Source organism: Silurus meridionalis, chromosome 13 (assembly GCF_014805685.1).
Source record: "Silurus meridionalis isolate SWU-2019-XX chromosome 13, ASM1480568v1, whole genome shotgun sequence".
NCBI classification, from domain to species: Eukaryota; Metazoa; Chordata; class Actinopteri; order Siluriformes; family Siluridae; genus Silurus; species Silurus meridionalis.
This window is the reverse complement of record NC_060896.1, coordinates 13,259,704-13,284,764: the sequence shown is the minus strand read 5'-3', so window position 1 is coordinate 13,284,764 and position 25,061 is coordinate 13,259,704. Positions and strand designations below refer to the sequence as shown.

Below are 25,061 nucleotides of genomic sequence, written 5' to 3'. Positions count from 1 at the left end.
TACTTTCACACTGACTCCTTTTATTTGCTAGACTCTTTGGTGCCTGTGGAAGTGCCTGAGGGCCACTCCACCCGGTGTACACACCTTCTGGAGTATATTCACACAGGTAGTACATTGTACACGCCCACCAAAAGCATAATAGGGAAAGTGACAGAAATGGAAAAATTCCTGTTGTTTGTTTAGAAAAGAAGTGAGCATCTCCAGACAAATATTATGCGAATACTTTATTATCAATGTGTGAACGGTGTTAGCTTTTTGTCTGGATATTAGTAATATATAAAAACTATACACCAAAACCAGGTTTGTCTAATTTTGTTGTATAATTTTTCAAAATGGTATTGAAAAATTCTTAATCTTATATATATATATATATATATATATATATATATATATATATATATATATATATATATATATATAAAAGCCAAAGTGCATTTCTGTTTTTTTCCACTTGTCCATGTACTCATTGCACCATACATAAATAATTACATTGTAAAAATGACTCCAGTATTTACAAGTATAATATATATTTCATATAATATATAAAACTTTATATTAAATCTAAGTAGACGATATTTGGGATTGTTTGTGGGGTGTGTCCAGTCTCTGGGTGCATCTTTTGGCTCTGAGTCTGTGACTGGCTTTCAATGTTCATCAGTTTGTGTGTGTTATCTGTGGTTGTTGAGGAGGATTTCGAGCCAGCACGGGCAGGAGGTGATGAACTGGCGCGAGTAGCACGGTCCCCAGCCCTTGGCAAAGCTGATGCGCACACTGTTGGGGTCATATGGCCCATCTGGTAGCGCGGGCTCAGCTTCGTGGCGCAGCAGTAGCCGAGCTGAGAGCTCATAGTCAAACACCTTGATGGAAAATCCGGGCATGACTTTACGTACAAGCAGGCCGCGACCTCCTGGTGCTTCCAGCGTTGGTGAGTTTACGAAAATGGGGTGCTGGCTACGATTGTAAGCCCACACACCGTCCGGCTCTTTGCTAAGCAGCAGGCCGTAACCTATTTTGCTGCGTGTGCGCTGAGCAGAGCCACCGCGGTGCTCGCCGCCCAGCTGGCCCAGGCACAGGCCCGTGCCCTGAGGTAGGTCATAGAAGATGCTTACTGAGGGCTCATACACTGGGTAGAGGCGACCCACTCGAGTCCGGTGCTCCCAGTATGCCACGCTACACCAGTGGCTCTGCTTAGGGGTGTCTGGCGACAAGCTGGCATCTGTCAGAGAGAGAAAAAAGGAGTGTTTAACATACAATGTAGTAGTAGTATAGGTAGTATTAGTAAAAGTAATAACTCAAACTAGAAATTTGTCAAGACAAAGGGCGTCTTTTATGCTGAATGGTAAAGATGTTCAATTGAATGTAATCTGCTTACATGCCTAATGGGCCTTTACTCAAAATGTATGTAATTTTTTGCACTGCCTCAAGAGGGCACCACTCTTAGGCATTAGATAATTAAATCTGACTACTGCCTGATATAAATATTGGCCTTATTTATATAATTTTTTCTTTGAAATCATAAAAATTAGATAATAAATTGTAAAAAAAGTAAAAAAATATTAAATCTGAACACTGGTTATTCAAATGATACTAAGTGGTGTTTGCAAATTATTAACAGATCTCTTCGGTGTGATCGAATTCCTAGTCGTGAAATACTTGCAGAGATCAAAAATATAGAGAAAGAGACCCAGAACAGTAAATCAGCTTCCTAATCAGTGCCAAAGCCCTCTGCTTTCACATCGAGTTAAAAGTCCCTGGACTCACAAACAAACACATCCATATTCCATACATGCTTGTGAACATTTCTGCCTTTTGTAATTTCTTCTTCTGCAAAAGTAAAATTTTAGCTCATATTCATTCTGTCCCTCCCACAAAACTCATCCCTCTTTTTCTGTCTGTCTTCTCTCCCCTCTCTCTTCTGGTACATTCCAGTGGGTGGCTAAAGGTGGCTAGGAAAATGGGGGATGGAGGTCTCTTCCCTCTCTCTCTCTCCCACCCTCCTTCCTTGCTCCTGCTGTGGGCCAGAGAAATGGCATTCAGCTCCCTGACGACTTAGCCCAAGCTCGCGACCCCTTGACCCCTCAAGGCTTCGCGCTATCAGCTCCCATTAACTTGCACGGAAAGTGATGCCATTATTTTGCTTCAGAGAGTCTGTTGGCAGAGATTTTAGGGACCTGCTCTGTGGCCCTGTGCATTTCTTGGCTACGCTCTGGTCCTAATAATGCAGCAAACACACACTGTATTAAATATAAAGCACGCATTCTGACCTCAGTTTAATCACCAGCTCTAATCTGGGAGAGAGAGAGAGAGAATTGTTTAGCCGTGTAGGGCTAGATATACGGTCTCACACGCCCACACACACACACACACGTTCGCAGAGCACATGGTCCCTTTTCACTGGGCCCCTGAACGTTACCATTAGTGAATTCTTCAGATCCTGCACAAGCCTGCAAGGTATCTTTTTTTTTTTTTTTTTTCCTCGGTGGCCTTTACAGCCTTCTGTCTGCTATCATTTTAGAGGCTTTGAACATAAGCACTGCTTTACGAGCAGCCTACACGCCACACACAACAAACGCTCTAACTTAACACAAGTGGAATATAAAGTCTTTAAAGGAGCTGTGATACATGAGAATATGCCTCTAGCTTAACTCCATGGGTCCGAAAAGTTTATAAAAAGTCATCTTTTTCTTAATTTATAAGAGAATTAACTTGTAATTTTATTGCAAAAGTATTGTTTCGCAACCAATTGTAATGTACTATAAATTGTCAGAAGTTTAATCAAGTGAATTGCTAAAAAAAAACAAAAAAAAAAGTTTACTCTTATTGTATTTTGCAGTGACAGCTGAAAGTGAAGAGTTTTGGATGCAGAGAAGACAGTGAGCTGAAAATGGTGAAAATAATTTAGTCTCTAAAAGCAGTGGACCGTGTAGTGTTTACAATAAAGACGCAGGAAGGAAGGAAAGAAAGAAAGAAAGCCACAGAAAGAGGAAAAAAACAGATATTTGAAACAAACAAAGGTAAAGAATGGATTCGGAATGTTCGATTTGGGTAAAAGAATAAAAAAAAGACAGGAGGCATTGTGTGCATATGTATACGGGCATATATCAGTTTTCAATGCGCACTATGTTTTTGAGAGCTGAAGAGAATTTCAGGCAGAGTTTTGTTTTTAAGTGAAGTGTGTGTCTGTGTGTGTTTTGGCTGTGCTGCACTATGATTATGTCAGAGAGAGAGAGAGAGAGAGAGAGAGAGAGAGAGAGAGATAGAGAGAGAGAGAGAGAGATAGAGAGAGAGAGAGAGAGAAAGAGAGAGAGAGAGAGCGAGAGAGAGAAAGAGAGAGAGAGCGAGAGAGAGAGAGAGAGAGAGCGAGAGAGAGAGAGAGAGAGAGAGAGTTATTAGAACCTCCTTGACAAAATAGTACCATCTCTTGCTCGTTCTCATTTATGTTCTCCCTCATCCAACACACATCCTGGTTTAAAATAATCTATAGAGCCTCTGTGGTCTCTGTCTCCTTTAAATCCTCTCCCTTTTCTTGTCTTTTGTAGTATTCATCAATTTGCCACCATTTTGTCACACTTCTTAAGGCAGACACGTTTCACTTTCAGTACCCCAGCATGCCTGCACAGAACAAACAGGATGCAGAACTACTGTCTTGTCTCTCCCTGAAGATCTCTAGCAGTATGCCATGCCAGGTGTGAGCATCAGTTTTTAAACAGGTATCAGAACTAAGACAAACTCCCAGAAGGCCTAATGAATGGTAAAGATTTGATGTCCCATTTCAGATTTGCTTCAGAAACTTGGAGTGGAAGACAGCGCTGTTGGTAATTAAAAATATTCCACACTCAGTTTCTTTGTATATAAAATCCCTGACACAGACACTCATCAGGCACAAGCACACACACACACAGGGTAGAGAACTGGAAGCAATTACGCCACTTTGCATCTGTTTAACCTCGCCACCTCGGAACAGCTCCGTTTACCCATTAGGAAAGTAGCGGCCATTATTATCGCCATTATATTCTCAGAACTGTCTCCTCTCAGCACCAGTCTCCTAAAAGACACATGCTGTCGGCAGAAAGACAGCGACCGGCTGAATGTGGAATTCACCTATGGAAATCATTCCAGGAACACGGAGGGGGAAAAAAAAAAGAAACAAATCACACTCTTTATACTGTATATAAATGCAGGCTGGTAATCATTTGCTAAAGCGCTCTGCAACGCAGCTCTGGCGAACTGAATTACATTAAAGCCAAGAGCTTTTAGGATGATTTAATGGTAAACTGCATGCTCAAACAGTGGATCAAGGGTGTTAACAGTGGAGTGTAAATAATACAGGCCCATCAACAGCACGAACGATTTTTAGACTTCAAACATGAAAAACGAAGAAAAAGACTACAGCAATGACGCTCGTTACTTTCAGCAGCCTTTTCTTTCTGGCGAGCCTTTTGTTTTGCTTCATTGTTCGATACTTCAAAAAAATAAATAAAGTGTAGCACACACGAACATATGTGCACGCGCAAATGCACAAAAGGCGTTCCCTTTTAAATGTCTACACTTGCACATAATGCCCTGTTAAATCTACCAGTGCAATCACTTGGGTAAACAAATGCGTTTCATGGCTCTTTTCTCATCCCGTGCTTTGCAGGGCAAAGAGCGAAATTGTTCCCCCAACAAGCAAAGTGCTCCATGGAAACCGCTCCGGACCTATACAGCTGCTTCTCCTCTTTTATACACTCAATGAGGAGTGAGGAGTATCAAAGCTCGGGTCATGCCACTTCCTCAGACACCGCAGCTCATAATAACCATGACAAACTGTACATGAATCAAACTGTACGTGCTCTGGGTCAGCCTGAAGGCATCACCGTACTCAAGCTGCTTGTTGAGGTGGGAATATAGACTCGATATACTGCAGATACATGTTCTCAATGCAGTGATGTAGAATGATAAAAAAAAAAAAAAGTACATTAGTGGCATGCTAGTTCTTCTGTTTCGAAAAATAATCCTCACTTGTGCTGCTGCACCCGAGACATTGCATGCAGTGGGACAATATGAAAAGCAGCTAAAAAGAAGCAGACAAAAGGTAGGGTTAGACCCCCCCTCCCCCTCAATCTGGGAGTAATTACTACTAAGTACAACTAAGTACACAAAAAGGTCTTGAGAGTTTCAATGGCAATCCTCTCTTATTATCCAGTAATGCTTTTAAAAGCACCATACAGAGAAGAAAAGAAGAAGGAGAACAGCCCCGGGCTAAACTCACATCCAGAGAGAGAAAAAGAGCAGACAGGAGAAGAGTGGTACGGTTTAGAGGGCCTGTCGTCTCTTCCCGCCGAACTGCAGACCCACATTGCTCTCTTTTTCATCCCTCTCTAATCCATGGAATTCTGAAAAGATGAACTCATTCCTCTGCTGCTCAGAAAGAGAGAGGGAAGGGGGAGAAAGAGAGAGAGGGAAAGAAAGAGTTGTTGGAGTCTCTTATCCTGTGCCAAGGATTAGATTCCCCTCCAGCTATTAGACTGTACCACTGGACTGACAGGCAAAGGGGGAGACAGTCTCGAAAGTGTGTTTGTTTGTGAGTGTACAAGAGAGGAAAAAAGGGGGCAAAGTCAAAATAAGTAGAAGAGACAAAGTGCAGTTCACGAAGGACAGGATTAATTATTTTGACGCCAGTCCACCCTGACTTGAGCATTCTTTTTTTTTTTCCTACTCTAGCTGTATGGAAAGGCTACATATTGGGGAGTCGGTAGGAAGTATAGGGGTATGGGTGTAATTTAAGTGGGAAAAACGACCCTGAGGAGCACAGTAAAGCCTCCTCCACCAACCCACCCTCTCCAGCTATGTGGTACGGCTCTGATGTTTTTAGACGACTATCGCTACAAAGCAACTTACAACTGGCTAAGGCTACATTTAGGCTGGCGTCTGTGCTATCTCTGCCATCAAAGACTGCTCTATCAGCCAGACGTACTAACCGGTCCTGCACCCTCACTCAGATAGATTTCTGTCTCTCTTTTTTTTTTCCTTTTCCCCCCTCTCTGCCGCTATTATTCTCTCTCTCTCTCTCTCTCTCTCTCTCTCTCTCTCTCTCTCTTTCTTTCTTTCTTTCTTTCTGTCTCTCGCAGAGCCAGAGGAAAAAAAAAAGGCCAAAGCAACAGAAGCTGACAAAGAGCTACACACTAACAGCAGTCGTCCTCTTATTCAGATAGGGTTGCGCTAATATAACGCCAAACCCATGAACATTATCAAAAACAAGGAATCCCTCGAGGTTGGGTTTGTATTACTCAGCCAGTGCATCACCCTACTGTAATCCTTTCTAAAAGACTCTGTGGCGTTAACGATAGACCTGGGTACACGGTCAGATGACCGCAAGTTTCACACCTCAGCCACATGTAAAGCCCTGCACTTGGCTCCCGCCATGCAGAGAGCTGTGCTGCGGCCATCATGTGTTCACACTTCGACACATAAGGTATCCGAGCGCACAGAAACCAGCGCGTCAGCTCCTCACGAAAGGCTGAGCGTGTAAAATCGAGAGGTGCAACTGCACGTATGAAATTGTAAGTCTTTAATTTAATACCTAGCGACATTACAAACCACAGTCTTCGGGTAACGCCTCTGGAAGTGTGCTACGCCATGGTTTTATTGGGCGAAAAATATACAAACAAAATGCTAATCGGAGAATGGTATTTATAAATAGTTTTGACAAAGCAGCTCAAATATCGAGCTCAAACTATTTCTTTGAACACATAATAAAAATAAAATAGCAGCTGCTGAATACTTCAGTCTCAAGAATATAAGACAAGTGATATCAAAACAAATTTTGATTTATATGTTATGATATAGTAAATAGTCCATAACATTCCACCCCTATTACCTCTATTGCCTCTCAAGAGTATTACATGTTTTTGTGTGTGTGTTTTGGTTTGTCATATGTGAAAGACCCAGCCGCATTCTAGTTACTTTTTTCAACTTTCCATAATAGTTATGAACAATAATGCATTAAAATAGAGAACTATTTAGATGTTAGGCTTTGTCATATCGCCCTGGGATTGTACGGTTCTTACTTTCCAGCCTACATTTTTTAACCCAACTAGGAACTTATACTGTTACATTAGAGAAATAACAACTTGTTGAACAATGCATGCTGTGGTACAGGTCCAAGGAATCTCCTCGATATGCTTTCATTGGTTACCTGCTTTATAACTAATTAGCATACAATTGAGAATATCTGATTTTAGGTACCGTAATTTCCGGAATAAAAAGCACACCCATATATAAGCCGAACCCACTGAATTTTACAAATATTTTTATTTTTAACATAAATAAGCCGCAGGTGTCTACACTAATGTACTTTACACAGGCTTTAACAAAAGACACGTTACACACGGTGTAACGGGTAAAATATGTTACCCTTCCTTTAGGAGCATAGCGGTATTTTGGGAATAGCCTGCCACTGCATTTTTTCCGGTATTACTGCGTGTGTGGAGACTGAGGAATATGTCCTTATTATTTTCTGATGCTCATTTCTAAGTTTCTTTGACTAACCCTTAACGCTGTTGCCAAGAAAAATAAAAAAGCACGAGTTTTGGAAACCTGTCTGTGCGTATATGATTTCTGTTGCAACTGGAGTTAGCGAGCTCTCCCTTCACCCAGACTCAACGCGTTACAACGGCTTGTATCTAAACAGTAGCCGACCAAGAAAGTCATTGTTTACTGTCTTCCTCCTTCCTTTTACAACTATTTCTCTCAAAAGTTTATCTTTTGGCATCGTCGTGCGTTTAAAAATCACCCGATGGAAGTTTTTTCTCCCGATGCCGTGCAGCTCAGAACACAGGTGAGGTGCGTTTTTTCGTTTTTTGTTCGGAAATTTCATTGGTCTAATGTTATGGTTCAGTTTTTTGGCTTGAAGTTTGTGAAACCGGGAAAAACGTGGGGAAAAAGTAGCGGCTTATAGTCCGAAAAATACGGTATAAGATCTAAAGTCATTTTGCTAGCACCTTACTGGTGTGAACACATTGTCAAGACTATAGATTGATACGAAACCTTAAATTCCTGTTACTGTTAAAATAATTTATTTGTCTCAACTATTGTGTATCAGAAACCATTTGTTTATTCCTTTTTTTATGTTTGCCATGGTATGTATACCATGCATGTTTACAACCGAGTGAAAGCATGGCGTTTGGTGTGAACTGGAACGCTTCACATTACATTTTTCCCATGAGCATCTTCCACAGGTGTGTCTCGTGAACACTGAGAACCCGGTATGAACTCTAAACCCATATATCTGTGCTACTATCCAAACACATCCTTTAGCGGGCAAATAAGCTCTGACAGCTGAATAGAACAGCGCAGATTTGCTTTCAGGCCTGTGTAAAATTGAGTCCATTTAAGATGAAAGCTGTGTATTTGGATATGATGCGTCTGTGAGGTGATGGACACGCAGTTGGCTTGGTTGAGGCCTGACTATTGATCAACTGACTGGATTGCAAATGCGTCGGGAAAATAGGTTCTGTCAGGACGCCGCCATTCGAGTACTGCGTTTCAATTACAACTCAGGGACACACGGTTTTGGACAACCAGCTTGAGAGCACTAGAGCGTAATGAAAATGTGGAAGGGAGCAATTCTGATCATTCACAACTTAGTAAGAACGTCAACGAGGCAACAGCAGAGAGGAATAAATCGAATGATGCTCTTCTATCACACTATACACATAGTTTACATTTAAACTAAAAGCATGCATTAGACAACATTGTCAGGCCTGTGAGGATAACCAGATCTTTTTCCCTGTTCATAAATAGCCTCTGTTCAAATGAGTTCAGAAAGGTCTCAGTAAAGGGCACTGAATGGCAGCACAAACTCTCTATTGAGCACTGTAATTACATTTGCAGAGCAAACCAGGCTCTGGACCGCAATGATGCGCTGACTGCTGTGGCTCAGAACGACTCTTTTAACATAGCTACCATGATAATATGATATATTTCATTACACAACTAATCAGAGATCAGAGCACGTGGGTAAAAATGAATAAAGTGATAAATTCAAGTCGAGAAAGGTGGCTGTTATGTCTGCATTGTTTGGATTCATGTGTCCTCCTGGAGCCAAGGGTCTCTGACTTACTGGACATTTTTCACCAGATATGTTTAGCACAAATTAAAGTAAATGTATTTGTGAGAATGGCATTCGTCCCTTCAGTACAGTTCCAGAGATTTGTAGAACTTGTGTCAAACTTGTACCAATGACTTGTAATATCCAAAGAATTTAATGCTATTTTTCCATAGCCATCTGTCCATAGTTTGATCATATACCTGGCCTCAATAGATCTATCATCTATGTATGTTGCATATAATTTTATTTATAAGAGTAAGCTTCATGGGCTTCCTATTTTCCTTGCTCCAAACTTTCCCTGTCTCGTTTGGAACCACATTTAAGAATGATCCCTTCGTGTCTACTTTTTAGACAGAAAACAGCAATTACAGCTGTGTAAAATGACCCGCTGTAACAAAACGATTGCTAACATTCGATGTACCACCATACACACGACAAAACCTACAGCATTTGGAGTTATTCAGCAGAGATTAGAATCCCAGCCTTTTGAAGAACACGTCCGGTGATATACGACCTCATTTGGTTCAAATGAATATTTCCATCAAACAAACGAGTTTCCAAAACAGCCACGATGTTCTGGAAAAATCTAAAACTATGCCTGTGCCATTATAAGTTAGACTGACAGGTCTGAGCTGCTTTCAAGTCTTTTGATTACAGCACCCGCTTTTAGGACTGGGCCGCTACATCATCTTTGCTTGGATCGAGCAGTGGAAAAGAGTGTATGAAAGTGGGAACAACCACAACAGGAAATTCAAATCCAATTCCGTGGCAAATATATGCGCTCTGCTCGGATTACACGTTAGCAAAACACAAGCCAAGCAAACAGGCAAAAGCATATGAAGGCTTTAAAAAGCCAAGCTTGCTCCCTCTAATATACACATTCTCTCTCTCTCTCTCTCTCTCTCTCTCTCTCTCACTGTCTGTAAAAGGGGAGCATGGAGAAGGTGGGCTGTGTGGGCCTCTTGGTTTAATCCTTACTGAGCTTTCTGCAGGCACAGAAAACTGTTCTAGCTTTTTGCTGTTTTAAAAATACTAGCCTCTATCGGTCCTGGAACAACTGTCAAAGTGTCTCTGGAGAGGAAGGGAGCGAAAATATTCATCTTATTTTAGTCAGCTGATCACACTGAAGGTTTACACAACAACCCTTTCCTTTTTATTCCATACCAATTTTAGAACTGCCGGTCCTGAATAACTAACCGGGGGGGAAAAGAAATGTAAAGAAAACACAACGTCAGCATCCACAACTGCCACCTCGTTCCGTCCGCTCCCCTAAGCCCGGGCCAGCCGGCTAGTTTCATAGCGTCCAGCACTCAAACGCAGCATTGTTCGAACTCTCGGGCAGCCTTGAGAGGAGGCTGGCTAAAATACTAAACCAACAGTTGGACATTCCATACATTTTTAATGGCATGGCTGGGTCTTTATTTGTTGTCCTAACCCCGTGGCCTGGCCTAGATGAATGGCTCTATTGGAGGAGAGCGGAGCGCTGCGAGGAGGAGGGAGTGCAGAGACAAGCATCACCAACCTTCCCACAGCACGCTGGAGGATTAGCTCACTGGCACTGCTATGCACTGGGAGGAAATCTCCCGGTGAAAACGATAACCTGTGCAAATGGGCCGTGTTTTTAAATTGCGGCACATGAGTGGACCAGGCAACGCGTGCGGCTGTCTGAGAAGCTAAGGCGCTTGTGTGTATTAGCGAATGCATATATACACACATTATCAGCTGTGCAAAGAAAGTTTGCTGTTAATACTAAGACTAATGGCTCACGTCGGAAGTTAGGCTTACGTAAGGCTAATTTCAAGGTTAGGCAGGCAACACAATGACGTCAACCTGGAACACCCAAATGCTGAAAGTTGAAATGTCCCATATTGAAAAAGCCACATCATTTAGCTGGGTTTCTGCCCGGCTCCCGATAGCGTTGCCATGAGCGGTAAATAAATACAGCATGTGGCAGCATTGTTTCAGTTTACTTTTAACTGATTTGGAAGCCTATTATTTCCACGCTGCACACTAGATTAGTCGCTACTAGATAAGTCCTATCAGTCACCTAAAAGGCTAGGCGATTTGACTAGAATAAATGATGGATGAACATTTTACACTTGGGTCCCAAAACAGCGTGGAGATGGCTGACTGTGATGCATGACTACTTGAAATCTTTAAAAACACTGAAGTGAATGATGTTGCAACTGATGTTGCACTGCTGTACCATTAGAAATGTATGCCCCCCCCAACCCCCCCTAAAATAGGCATGTAGTAGAAGAAGGAAAAAAGATCCAAACAATTTGTGTCTCACTTCTAATCTCTTTCGCTCACTCCCCCTTCGTCTCTTTCTCTCACTCTGTAAATGCTTTACATCTTGAAATCCTTATAACACTCAAACAACCTGGAGAGCAAACAAAAGATTCTAATCTAATATCCACAAGATCTCATTCCAATCCCACATCCAGGGGTCAAGCAGAGTACACCACTCCAGATACACACACACACACACACAAAATATACACCATATACACAAACACATACACATTGTGATCACAAATACAAGCTTAAATAAAAAAACAAAAAGAAAACAAGGGTTGATTATCTATTTCATTGAAATTATTTACAGATAATATGGCTATAAATAAAATGAGATAATAATTTCCTTGCATTACCTAAAAAACAACATCCTGGTGTCATCTGAGTGAAACTATATCAGCCTGGAGCTTTAATGTGCTACGTTACACTGAATTCCACAGCCCATACAGCTGTCTTCTAATGACAGATAACTATGTGTGTGTCTGTGTGTGTGTTTGTCGACTTTACGTGCATTATGTAAGGGGGAAAAGGAAATCAGTCTCTCCGGACCGGAACACACACTCGAGCCGAGTCTCACTGACAGCACGATTCTGTTTTGCTATTTTGCAGAAGACAAAAACATGTTTACTGAGGAAGTCCACCGTCATACACTGTATGCAAAACCCAAAACAAAACATGCCAGGAAAGGTCTGTTAATGAGGGCCAACGCACAAATGTTCACACAGGCACGCACTATATCACACACACACATACGCGCTTACTCTAACACATCATCTCCAGGCCACTGGCCTTCTCTTTAACATTCCTGAGCCTCCCCATACCGTCAAAGGGGCGATTGAGCGAGGCCCTAAGCCCCGGCGCTACAAAACCCAGGCAGGCTTTTTAAAACAGGATGTTTGGCCGAGGCCTCCTTCCCCTCAAATAAACAATCCGCAGAACCTGATTTTCTGGAGGCAGGGTGGAAGTACTCGAGTCACATTATTTCCACATCCCGTATCCTGGAGCTCTCAAGGCCCTGGGGGAGTGTGGCCAGGCTCGGGGGCTGCGGTGGAAACCTGAGGCCTCATGCCAGGCAGAAAGGAAAAGGCGAGAGAAAAAGTCGAAGAGAAAGAGAAAGGGGCAGCAGCCCACCGGGACAAACCAAGGTAAAGCAAAAAGAGGGGTCTAGTGTGGCCAATCAACCGTGACGAGGTGAGCAGTGCTGTACATTAAAGAGATCTTACATGAGCAGGTGATTAGAGCGATGGCTGAACACATACAAATGTTTGCATGACTATTGGAAAATGTGGCAACATCCTGCACAAGCTAAAATTAAAATGCAGCACTATGGTATAAATAACACACAGGGCATCGTGGTATGCTGTAAATGATCCAGCCAAGTGACTTTCAAAATAACAAAAGCCGGCCTTTTCCACAACAAACTCGGACCATCATTGCAAGCTGAGGCCTGATAAAACAAAGCATGTGTAGTTAGAAAGAATAAAAAAAAATAAAAAAAAAGAACAGTTTTAAGAACATTCTGTCTATTTTCAGTATCAACTGAATAAGCAAATGACCTCAATTTGTAGGAAACACGCACGTGCACACACACACACACACACACACACACTTTTAAACCTGTACAAAATCTATGCGTGCAATCTGATCACTGCTACATCCGTACAGTGTTGCGTGTTGTGATTACTGTATAAATGTGCCATGCATTTCCTTTTCTCTCTTTCTAACACACACACACACACACACACACACACACACACACACACACACACACACACAAGAACACAGTCCAAGGGTAAGCTAAACTTCAAAAGTGGTTCAGACTGACCTCATGTGAGTTTATTCAGCCTGTGCATCAGAGAAGAGCAGCAAAAATCAACCCTCTGTGTGTGTGTGTGTGTGTGTGTGTGTGTGTGTGTGTGCACGCAGGCATGTTTGTGTCTAAGTATTGGCCTATCATTCTGGAACAGAAAACCCCTACTTACATCGAGCAAAAAAAACAAAAAAACACCACCCCAGCAGTTCCTGTGTAACTCAAGTCACTGCTATACTCAGACGAACACTCTATTACAATATAATGCACACGGCTAAATATACAACTTACTAGCTGTTTAGAACTATTGATCATTCCTTTAAATATAAGGCATTAGGCTAGAAGATTTAAGCTCTATTTATCCAACAGGAACTCTGATACAAACAACACAAGACGACAGAGGAGCAACCGCATGATGCTGATTCTAAATCTCAGTCTTTCCATGTCCAGTTCATGTCTTTGAAGTCTGGGATCAGAAATTGCAAACCAGATCCTAACTTTTACAGCTCATTTAATTAGACAAAAACCCAGGGCTAAACGTCTTATGACTACTCTGACACATTTCTACCTCAGAAAGAAAGAGACAGAAAAAGGGGACATTTGCATATTTTCAGCTTTTTCACTTTCCTGATGAAAGTGATGACATCCCTGGCAAGTGGAAGAGAAAGCACTAATGCATATTACGCAGATATAGACGATACTGATGTCTAGAAAAACTACTCACTTCCCTCGTCGCTTGACTGAGGCACATCAGGGTGGTGCAACACCACACAAAAGTCTACTAGTACAGATGTACACTCGCAAACAGTTTGGATTAGCTTCCTTTTTGACATCTGGCAGCGAAACTCCACTGCGCTTGTTAAAGGGAGCTCGTGATGGCTTTTGACGTCAGTCTGAGGCTGTTGAAGCGACGCAGTGGCTGCAGCGATCACTATGGGACATCTTTCTCGGGATACACAAAGTCCAACATCTGTTCGGTTTATCACTGTTTTCTAAGGTAATTCCAAACAACTGGTGCCTGGCTTGTATTCATAGACTTGTGAAATGATCAAAAGGAAAAGTTTCAGACAGCAGCAGGAACACTGGCAGCGAAGAGGCAACAAGTTTGCACTGTTACTGATCCAGTGGTCTGAATGTGTGAAACACGTAGATCACAAAAAACCCAACTTTGAGGGGAAACACTGAGCCTTATGCACACAGTTATACAGGAAGCAATGAGAAAAAACTTCAAAGGGCATCATTCTAATGTCCACACGACCATAAGTGGGGAGTGAGGAAACAGGTGTTCTGCATGACTACCCAGTCGAGGATTTGGCACACACTGTCTCACACACACACACACACACACACACACACACACACACACACACACACACACACACACACACACACACACATATATACCACAGTAGGACCATATGCTCAGTGGCCATGCTTTGAAAAATGAGGTCTTAATAACTGCTCACTGATGTAGAGTAAATACAAGCTGACAAACACATGCTTTTTGCACCAAGATGTCACTGATCACACCTCGGGACAGAAAAAAATGTCACTGGTGCACAAATCACATCAAAATGGAAACAGTAGCACATTTGTATCAACATAACACTCAACCACAGCACAATCACTAGGGTTGACCTACATGCATAACAGAATTACTGCAAGTGTGCACTGATCGTATTTTGTAGCTTTGCTGCCGATTTCCAGCACGTTGGATTTCAAATTAAACAATGGATATGACATTCAGAAACATTGAACAGATCAGGAACACACTCGAGGTAAAAACTGTACCATAAAACTGTACCATTACACATGCAAGTGTACAATTCACCTGCATGACCTCAGCTAGCTAACAACAAAACAATGCTAAGATTTAGAAGCAGCATTTTGGTAAACAGTATACTATACACTATAAAGAAGTCTGGGACAAGAAACCAGTTCTGAAACTAAATAAAAAGTAAAATGCTTACAGGCCAGTTTAATCCCAGATCCAACGAACAAGCTGGAAGTCCCATAAAAAAGTGTTGCCTAATTCCAGAGAACACTTTTATTACATCTGAGAGTTATTCTGCCAAATCAAGAGGCAACACAATACTAGTGGTATGCGAATGCAAACATTTTCCAAACCGATTAGTCAAGGGGTCGCCTGAACAACTAGTCATTTAATCAGTGTAAAGGAAGCCCTGTGGCTCGGGGTCATGTCCACCTGACACTCGTCTGACGTCTCTCTTAGAGAAGTGTTGACGCAGTACACAGTCCTTTAATAACTAACACAGACAGCCCTTTTCATCAACCGAACAAATAACTGTAACCTTTCTCTGCCCTAAAAATGTCATTGTTACCCAAAAAACAAAACAGAACAAAAAAAAGCGAATAAATATTCAAAATAACTGGACTGTTGTTTCGAGCACATGTCCTACAGTAATTGTTTTTGGGTTTTTTAATGCAAAGTTGATGCTTTAACATTGATTTGATCTTCGTACATAACCATGCTAATAAATGGCTGAAAATCAACTGGTTTGTTTTTTTTTTTTTTTGGCTAAATTCCGACCCTTTCATAAAAAAAAAAAGTTTTGATAACCATATTTGCCATATTAGCCTTCTGCTACTACCACTATTACTATATTAATGTTGTTATTATATTAGTATTTTCTCCACAGTATTATAAAGTATTAGGACAAATTCTAAATAAAATAATCTGACTAACTGACTAATAGGCTGTTGCTTAATCATTAAATGATTCTTTCATTAACACTGATGCCATTAGAGGTAAAAAACTTCCAGCAGATACAGATTAACCGCAAAGGCGATACTCCAGAGAAAAAACAAATGAAAATTATTTAGCTGCTTTTCAAAAGGCAAATCTGTGACTTTTAAAAACTGAAATCAGCTATCCTACCTATCCAGTTCAGACATGCTCTACCGTGATTGTCAAACAACGAGGGATAAGTGTTAAGAACAGGTATTACAGTAGCCCATGGGCTACAATCCACAGCAGGCTGTTACCCCTGCAAAACACACAATCTGCCCCCAGGCCCCACTTTTACTAGTTCCTGCGTGTGGGTGGGGGACCACACGGTCTACTTCTGCTCATTGATCTCTACTCTCTGCATGCCAGAAGGGTGGGGTGATGGAGACGGATGTGGAGGTGTGCTTATACGTGCTGGGTGGTGGGGGGGTGGGGCAAAAGACGCGTTCTTTTCTCCTGAGAGCCGAGCGAATTCTTAAGCCCTGAATTATTGAATCAATGCACAAACCAAAATCAACACATTTAATTACACATTACAGATACTAATAGAGCCAAGTGGTGGTGAAAATGACCTGGTGATGCATTTGAACACGATAAGAAGGACAAAAAAGCTAACAGTACCTTGGGTCATGAGAAAAATTCTTCCCTTTTTAGTTGAGCGCAAAGGCCCAAAATACCCTATACACTCAGCGCTGTGCCGCATGACATACAGTGAACCAGAATCAGAGTTAGTGTTTGAACCTGCGTTTGTTGACACAGGGAGTGTCGCCAGGCCGAGCAGTAGTGGTGATGGGATATGGTGAGTGTGAAGTGAGAGCCTTCATCTGGCCAAGCACTCCATTCACATGTGCTGTTTAAATATGAGCTATGCTATTCCCAGCCCGGGAGAGAAATGAGGTGAGGTCTTAGTGTCTCGCTCCGCTGTGGCCATGATCCTATGCATGCACAATATGCCTCCAGTTTTATGAGACAGGCATGTTGAGTTCATGCCATGAGAGGGGAGTGTTTCATCTCAAATCGGCAGACAGGATGGGGCTGGATCTGCACTTTTCCTTCAGTGTGGCCCTGTTCACAGAAACAGAAACCTGTCCAAACCCCCCTCCCACTTTCAGTATGCCTAGATAGAGCTGTAACTGTGTAAGCGCGCGCGTGCGTGCGTGCGTGTGTGTGTGTGTGTGTAGGGGGTCAAACATGTGCTATTTGAATGTGTGCATGCCTGCTGTGAATTTGTGTGTGCCGTGGCCCATGTGTATGTATGTGTGTGTGTATGTGTGTGTGTGTGTGTGTGTGTGTGTGTGTGTGTGTGTGTGAGAGAGAGAGAGTAAAACAGAGGGGAGAGAGAGACAGAGCTAGTGTGTGTCCCAGCGAGCTTGGATCTTATTACAATTTGATCCCACTCAAATATTTCTGAAAGAAAAACAGGAGGGGAGGCCAGCTCTGTGGCCAGCCAGCATGGCCCACTGCGCCTCGGACCGCCTTACAATGGAGAGCTTTATCTACGGCGCACTCTCCCTACTCCTAATGCCCTTTAATGAGGAGGAGTAAAGCACAACATAAAAAGCAAATTACCTGCAAAGTTTGCACATTTAGCTCGCACTTAAACAGGAACTCGAAGCCTCAATCACAAAAAAAAAAAAAAAAAATGATATTGATATCTTTACTGTTTGCATATTTCCGTAAGAACAGCACACCGTATAGCATATGAAAGCATAGAGAAGTTCTCGATTCATCCATATATATTCTGGATATATTCTGGATTCATCCATTTGAATCCACAGACCCATTTGCCTCGACTGATTTCAGGACTAGTGCTTATGAAATCCGTATTGTATTCGTAAACTATTCGCAGTTCAAAAATGTCACATAGCTTTTGTTTGGAAAGTGATATTATTACGCATTTTAAAAAACAGCTTTAAATTCCGACCGAAGAATGTGCAATGTTAGTGTTCACAATGCAGACCATCAACAATCGGCACAAATGTTTTCGGTTAAGCAATGGCGTATTTTTTTCCCAATGGCCGGCACTTTACAAATATAAACTGAACTCACCTGAGAATTCCCCTTGGGTGATGTTTGGTGAGCTGGCAGCCTCCATTTCAGTGTAAGACAGTGTGGAATCTGACAGATCTGAGAGGACAGGAAAACGTACTTGTAAACACGTGTCAAACAATTGCAGCTCTTTCCACTGTTTATCAGCACTCCGTTTAATTGCTTTCAATTACACGTTCAGATTAACTTCCATTGTATCTCAGCACATCCTCCACATAACATCATTTGCATACACAGTAAGCAAAGCAGCATGTGCACAATAATGGTCACGAGGTTATGAGTTATATTGAAAACCCAGCCCTTTTTAAAATGGCACCAGTCCCCAAGAGTTCATTGTGGTAATGGGGGATATCCCGGCTTAAACCCCAACCCTGGGCCAGGCTCCACTAGTTCTCACCACATATCCAGGCGTAAGCCCAGGCTGCCCGCCTCCGCACTGGCATGCTGAAAATGGGCCTGTCGGATGCTGGCTGCAGCCTCTGCTCATTCTTGCAGTTACGGCCACAGATTCCTGGCCACTGTGTCTAATTGCGACCATTAAAAATCTTCACATTGTTGAACTCTTGCTTCCTCTCATCCCTCTCTACAGACAGGGATTCAACTAGCGGGTGACAATTGATGGCAACACTGCAAAGGGCGTCCTATTACCTGGTTTATGTGAGTGTGTGTGTGGTTAAAAAGTGGTGTGGGGGTCATCTATAACTTTTCTTTAGCTATTAGAAGACAGCTTTCACTACTGCAATTATTAGATATACACCTCCAGACACTGCAGTTTAAACTATGCAGCTGCTGGTGTATTGGTTCCTAGGACACTTACCCAGTGGCTTGTGTTCGTCACTAGGGGAAAGTCTTGAGTAGGGAGGAGGAGGCGACTCTGAAGGAAAAACAGAACAACGAATCATAGACGGGTCTTATCCTACAATTACTAAACCATTTATTATGTGCTACATAAAAAGCAGGAAAAAGCACTGGTTTAAGTCCTCGCTGTGCATGCTCTGTTTTCTCCTAACACTGAGTCAGTGTATAAAGTGTAATCAACCAAGAAATGTTATATTTATTTCAAATGCAACCTAAGGCACAATTTCCAGTCATTTACTAAAATATAACAAAATAATAATAATAATAATAATCATTTGAATATACTGAAAGATATATTTACTACAAATTATTTCCAAGACTTGGACATATCACATTTTATACCCTAACATAAATCTGGACATAAAAACATTAAATATCCATCCATCTTGCAATGTATCAAGGGTGAGAATACTGCAATCCAGGCACCTCTTGTTTTTAAGAAGGGCTGTGCAATTAAACTGAAAATGAATTATGATCCTTTTGTAAGAGAATTTGCGATAAACGTTTACATTGCCTTGCTCCCCGTGTATAAGCCTGTTTACAGCAGGGTTGTCATGGTTAATTGTTTCTCATCGATCACGTTGGTTTTCCAATTTCTTTGACATACATATTTCAACTGTGTGTAATTTATTTAAGGTTGCTGCTGCCTTTACTAAGTCATCCATTGCCTTCCCCAATCACCACATACATAATTCATATTATTGAGGCTCAGAAATAAAAGTACTTTTCCATGTTGCTGGATGGGTACCATCGAGGGTGCATATTTGTGCCATTTTTGTATGCATCTTCAGCATGTGAAACCATCATCAAACTTCAGATAGTTATACCTAAGAATGAAGCTTTATCCCTTCCTGTTTTTCCGGTAGAGGGTTTTCGATCGCTGTAAACAGATTATTAATATTATCACCACAAAGTATGTTATACGATTAGTCAGGATTGTGTTGGGTTTCTGTATATAGAGTATCGTGAGCCTGTGTTTAGGTGCTGGGGCGCAGGGTGATGGAAAAGAGGAAGGCTGTGAGCCACTTGCCGAGCTAACAATTCACACCTCTCCATGAGAACAGTGGTTCGAGAGATCAAATAAATTGGAGCCCAACTAAAGATTTTTCGACGAGTCTGCTAATTTTTAAAGCCTTGTGTGTCATTTATGAATTATTAAATCACTGTGGAGTGTGAAACCACGAATGTTGAACATGGGCTACCTATAAAACTGGTAAAAGTTGAATCGTTGGCTTTTTCTTTGAAGGATTACTTTCATAATGTGTTCACAACCACTTGTATCTTTATCCATTTCCCAAATGAGGGTTATTGCCAATTGTTAAGTTACGCTGATACACAATTGCATCGTCCCCTCATGGCTTTTGCTGCGCATCAACAATTGGATCAAAAGATATTAGAGCATTTTGCTCACACTATTTTATATGGTTTTAAACTTTCAGTTAGCACCAACAACAAACGTGACCTTTTTACCGAGACCGGGCCAAGCGACTTGAACGATGTTAATCCTACTGCAAACTCGGCGTGCAAACCCGCCGTGCTTATGGGCCGTTTGGCGTTCCATAGAAAAGTTTGCGAACACGTGACCTCGCCTAGAGGGAGAAGCTGAAGAAGAAAGGAGGTAGGGGGAGGAGGAGGGAGAAAGGGGGGAGTAGGAGGGGGGGTATAATAGCGTCTGTCTCTTTAAGAGCGGCGGCGGTAATTGCCAGGATCCTAAACTCAGTCACTCACATACACACAGCAGTCAGTCTGGCGCCAGCAGTATGCAAACTGTATATTATCACCACTCCTTCGCCTAAATAGCATGAAGGGGGGACCTTCTTCGGCAAAAAGGCCTTTTAAAAACGCAACTTGAAACTGATCTCATTTCAAAAAAAGGGAATCGTGCCTAACTAAATAAAAGAAAAAGAAAAGCGGTTTTTGTGCGCGTGCATCCGAGTTTCCGTTCACTGGAGACTTTCTCGTGCTTATAGATGTTGCGATTTAAAGATAAACCAATTATACTGTAACGGGTTGCTGGGGTTTTTTTCCCTTCTTTTTCACAGACCCAGTAAAGTTCAAATTGTTTTCCATGTGAGATACATTGAAATGGCGGGATAACCCGATTCATTATGAGGAGAGAAGAACTCTCAGTCAGCGCTTGTCGTATGTGATCAAGCGTTTGAGAGGCCCGAAAAAAACCCCTGGCTTTATCGGGACACGCACGAACGCCCACGAGTTATGTCAATATGGCAGAGAGCAGCAGGGGTCTTCTCACCTCTGCACCAAAGAAATGGTGATTAGTGATCTCAGACACGGTCTGGCTTAGAAATTAGTGAAGGCTGATAGTGATTGTGCTGGATCGTAAAAACAATGACAGTCGACAATCAAGGGCGCATAGGGCCTCCATATTGCATGGTCAGGGTTTAAGCCTTCTCCAGTATCCTGTTAGACACCCCCCAACAACAACAACAACGAAAGAATAAATAAATACAAAATTAAGTGGCATGTCAGCAAATCATTACTATTATTAACCAGGAGTTTTATAAGAAAGTGAGCAAATACTCCATGTCCTGGAGTGAATTATGCCTTTACGTGCATCATCGTATTTCCATTGTGGAAATCCATGAATATTTATTTAATATAGACTTCATTTATTTTTTTCCATGAGGCACAAAACCAAACCAAGTAGTTGGCCAAGAAAAAAACACAAACATTACAATGCAATATCCTCCTGGCCGTTTGAAAAGTAATGCTGATGTTTAGTGCTGCCGTTTCACATCGCATGCAAGCTTTAGCATTCTGCAGATGTTTACGCAAAAAAGTTCATTCCCTTCTACATTTGAGCACTACGATGAGCTTGAGCTGCTTAGACCTCACGACGTGATCCAAGTCACCGTCGTACACATTAAGCTTAAATATCAGCGAGTTAAAAACAGAAAATGTGCAGGTCAGCGTAGTTAATTAGTTAACACAGTCCACTGGAATGCACACATAGGCCATTTTCTGCTTTTTTTGCAGGGGTCAGGAGAAAGAGGTTAATTAGTTAGGAGGTCATTTGGCTGCTGGAATTACTTAGATGTTAAGAGGCCGCATGTAATGGAAGGAGTTCAGTTGAGTATGTAGAAACGCAGCCACGTAGAGAACAGAAATTGAGTGGAAAATCGTTCTGAATGCATACAGGGTTTTTTTTTTTGTTTTGTTTTAAGACTTCAAGGCTTTCTTGCTCAGTGTCCTAAACATGCTTTCCACGCTGACTGGCAGGAGTGTGTGCCAGTTTACTTCAAACCTGGAAACCATTAAAATCTCTCAATCACTCATTGGGCCTGCACCAGAACACACTTTATCAGCTGCATCTATTACATGGATATCAGACTGTAACACATTTTAGAAAAAGATTCGAGAAATAAATCTTAAGGGTTGTATGTATTTCCCCTTTCAGCAAACTCTTTAGGGTATTAAAGAGAGCCTTACACTAGATACACAGAAAAGAATGCAAAAAAGCCTTCATTATTAAATGAACTCTTAAAGAAGCATTGTAAAATGTTTTCTTTCTTTTTTTTTTTGTGTTTTATAGAGGGGCTCGAGGTATAAAAACTCAACACTGCTGTACCAGAGCTGTAGACAATCACATGAGGCATGTCTCAGAGCTACACCACACACTTTATAAAGCAGGCCACACCATATTTAGGCTAAGAAAGCTTGTGCTGTTCTGTACTTTTTCAACACATATGGAACAGTTACAGTGTTCATTTGAGTAAAAAAAATAAAAAACCGGACAGAACCCCTCCAACGCAGTATAAAATATATGTACACCTTCAGTCATAACTTTTTTTTTTTTAAACTTTGGTCAAATTATTTACCAGCGCCTGAAAGCATCCCCATGGCTAGGGCAGGTATGCTTACCTGGCCCGCACAGGCGGCTGTAATGATAGGGGTTGCAGCAGACCAGCGGTCCGTCGCGCCCGCCGAAGCTCTTGCACTCGTAGAGCGCTTTGAGCTGCGCCGTGTGATGTAGGTCGGTCCATCGGTACAGCTTACACACAAGAAGCTGCGGCGGAGCCGCATTAGCACCCAGACGCTGCTCTCCCCGAGCCACCATCACGCATTCGCTCGGCACTCCGCCTCGGGACTCCACGGCTTCGAGTAACGCATCCAACGTTTTCTCCTTCAACCGCTTGAGCAGCGAGTACGTGGCGGCCTTGAGCTCCTGCTCCGCCAAGCTGCGCCGTTTTGCCTCGGGACTCTCGATTGAGGAGCTGCCGGGACTCCGAGGCGACCACTGACACGAGCCCGGCTCCTTCACGCGAGCCACAATCGCCGATTCCGAGCTTCCGGGAGGTCCGGAAGAGTCCCTGTCTTTGAACAAGCAGCACGTCACGGTCCTGCTGTCGATGTCCCGCGACGACCGGGGGCTTCCCCGTTCCGGAACGCTCACCACAGCGCCGCCGCGTTGGTCCAAAGTCACCCCCCAGCCGGCGCTGGAACACACTTCCCCGCCGAACCCCGCACCGGCCGAGCCGCTCGGTGTCATCGCACCGAACTCGGTTTTGCCGATTTTCTCCGGTCGGTCACCGACATCGTCCCGACAGCAGTCTCCGCTCTTGCCATTGGCGTCACCCTCCTCGTTATCTGGAACCAAACGGCTTCTCCAGAGTCGCCGCACGAGACCTGAGCGTTTCGTCCTGAACATACGACACTTTAAAAATCTGAATGGGTGTTTTATTTTGGGTTTTAATTCTGTTCCGATCGCAGGCGTTCACAACTGGGTTTCAGCTTGTGCAACATTAAGCTTGGCCGAGTGCTGTGCAGAGCGCGCACAGCAGAGCACCGTGGGTCGGGAACAGAACCACAACATGGGGTTTAAAAGCACGTTCTCGGGCAGCATTAACATACACACAGCGTACATGAAATGCAACACAGCACTGGAAACGAAATGCATTCAAGCGCGAATGCCGTCGGTCGTGCCGTCAGACGCGCGTGTAAAATCTGTTTAACGCACTAGTTCATGTTCTGAGGAGAACAAGTATATACCGCGCATATTGGACGCTGACCAGAGGGGGGGAAAGGGCGACCGACACTTAACACCAAGTCATAAAAAAACTACTGTAATTATTAATGAAAGAAAAAAAAAACTTCAGCGTTCTCAGGCGGACTTTAATACCAATTCAGACCCTCTCTATGGTCACATGAATGAAGCTCCTCGGCAGGTTAATTCCATAGAGAAAATTCCCAGTCGGAACTCGCGATCCCGGATGAGTTCCTTACTGTTCCAGCACACTCCGGTCTTCCAAAAAATATCCGCTGCTTGAAAAAAAAAAAGCAACAATCCGCGACTTAAGGTGTGCACCCGATTCCGTGTTCAGACCTGGTCAAACACTGCAGCTCTCAGCTCTCCCTTTCTCCTGTTCTCTGCTTTTCTTTTTTCTTCCCCCCTCACTCACTCACTCAAACACACACACACGCACACACGCACGCGCGCGCGCGCACTGGGCCCCTGAGGAGAGCGGTGGAGCCATTGGCTGACTACCATCATGTGCTAGTCTAGACACTTTGGCGGCTCTGAGCTGCACTGATTGTTGCGCAAACAAGGTTTCAAGTTTCTTAACTCTTAAAGGCGCACCGTCCGGGTCCTGTGCTACAACTTAACTCCGTGGGACAGTCGTGAGACCACTTACACTAAGCATTCAATATTAAAACGCAAACACGATGTTTCCCCCCCCACACACACACATGCATGCATCACTGAATTGAACGTATATGATCCAGGAGTGACCGCACAAACGTTTACGAAGTGAACTCTGACCTTATATATCAAACTCGTCCATGATGAATGTTTTCTAGGAAGTCAGTTTGGCAAAATGTTGGCTTCAAGTAATACATACAATCACGTTTTTGCGTATTCTTACACATTTCCATGTTTTATAACAATTACAGCATTGACTAGAGATAGAAAAAAAATATTTTTATTTATTTATTTTTAAGATCAAGTTCTATCAGTAATTACTGACAAGAATCAGTGTAACTATGTCCCTGCTGGTGGTGAATGACAGAATAAGTGTTTTTGTTGGACACTTGCCACAGAGCTCTGCCCCAGCCGGAGACAAGGAAAGAGTTAAAAGGTTCTCAGTGGAGTCTGCAAGTCGAGGCCACGCCCCCTCTCCGTTAACTTACTTAAAGAAGCAAAAGTTCGGCAAGTGTCTCCGCTGATTGGCTCTCCCGGCTTTACG

General features: G+C 42.7%; 1 protein-coding gene across 2 annotated transcripts; it reads right to left on the bottom strand.

The window, feature by feature from the left end:
• Positions 1 to 24,327, bottom strand: smad6b (SMAD family member 6b). Of its 2 annotated transcripts, XM_046863898.1 has the most exons (4): positions 22,738 to 24,322; positions 18,815 to 18,871; positions 17,998 to 18,075; positions 1 to 1,216 (listed from the first exon to the last, which is right to left on the bottom strand). In XM_046863898.1, exons 1-4 carry the CDS (start codon positions 23,522 to 23,524, stop codon positions 669 to 671), a joined length of 1,470 nt encoding a protein of 489 aa, XP_046719854.1. In that variant the 5' UTR covers positions 23,525 to 24,322; the 3' UTR covers positions 1 to 668. The 2 variants fall into 2 exon arrangements, with proteins under 2 accessions (XP_046719854.1, XP_046719855.1); XM_046863899.1 differs by lacking the exons at positions 17,998 to 18,075; positions 18,815 to 18,871 and having other exon boundaries at positions 22,738 to 24,327.
• Between the last annotated feature and the right edge of the window lie 734 nt (positions 24,328 to 25,061).

Coding starts and splice junctions, on each gene's coding strand:
- smad6b (XM_046863898.1), bottom strand. CDS start 23,524: ATGTTCAGGACGAAACGCTCAGGTCTCGTGCGGCGACTCTGGAGAAGC. Junction 18,872..22,737: donor CAGCCGCCTGTGCGGGCCAG/GTAAGCATACCT, acceptor TTTTTCCTTCAG/AGTCGCCTCCTCCTCCCTAC. Junction 18,076..18,814: donor TGACGAACACAAGCCACTGG/GTAAGTGTCCTA, acceptor CTGTCCTCTCAG/ATCTGTCAGATTCCACACTG.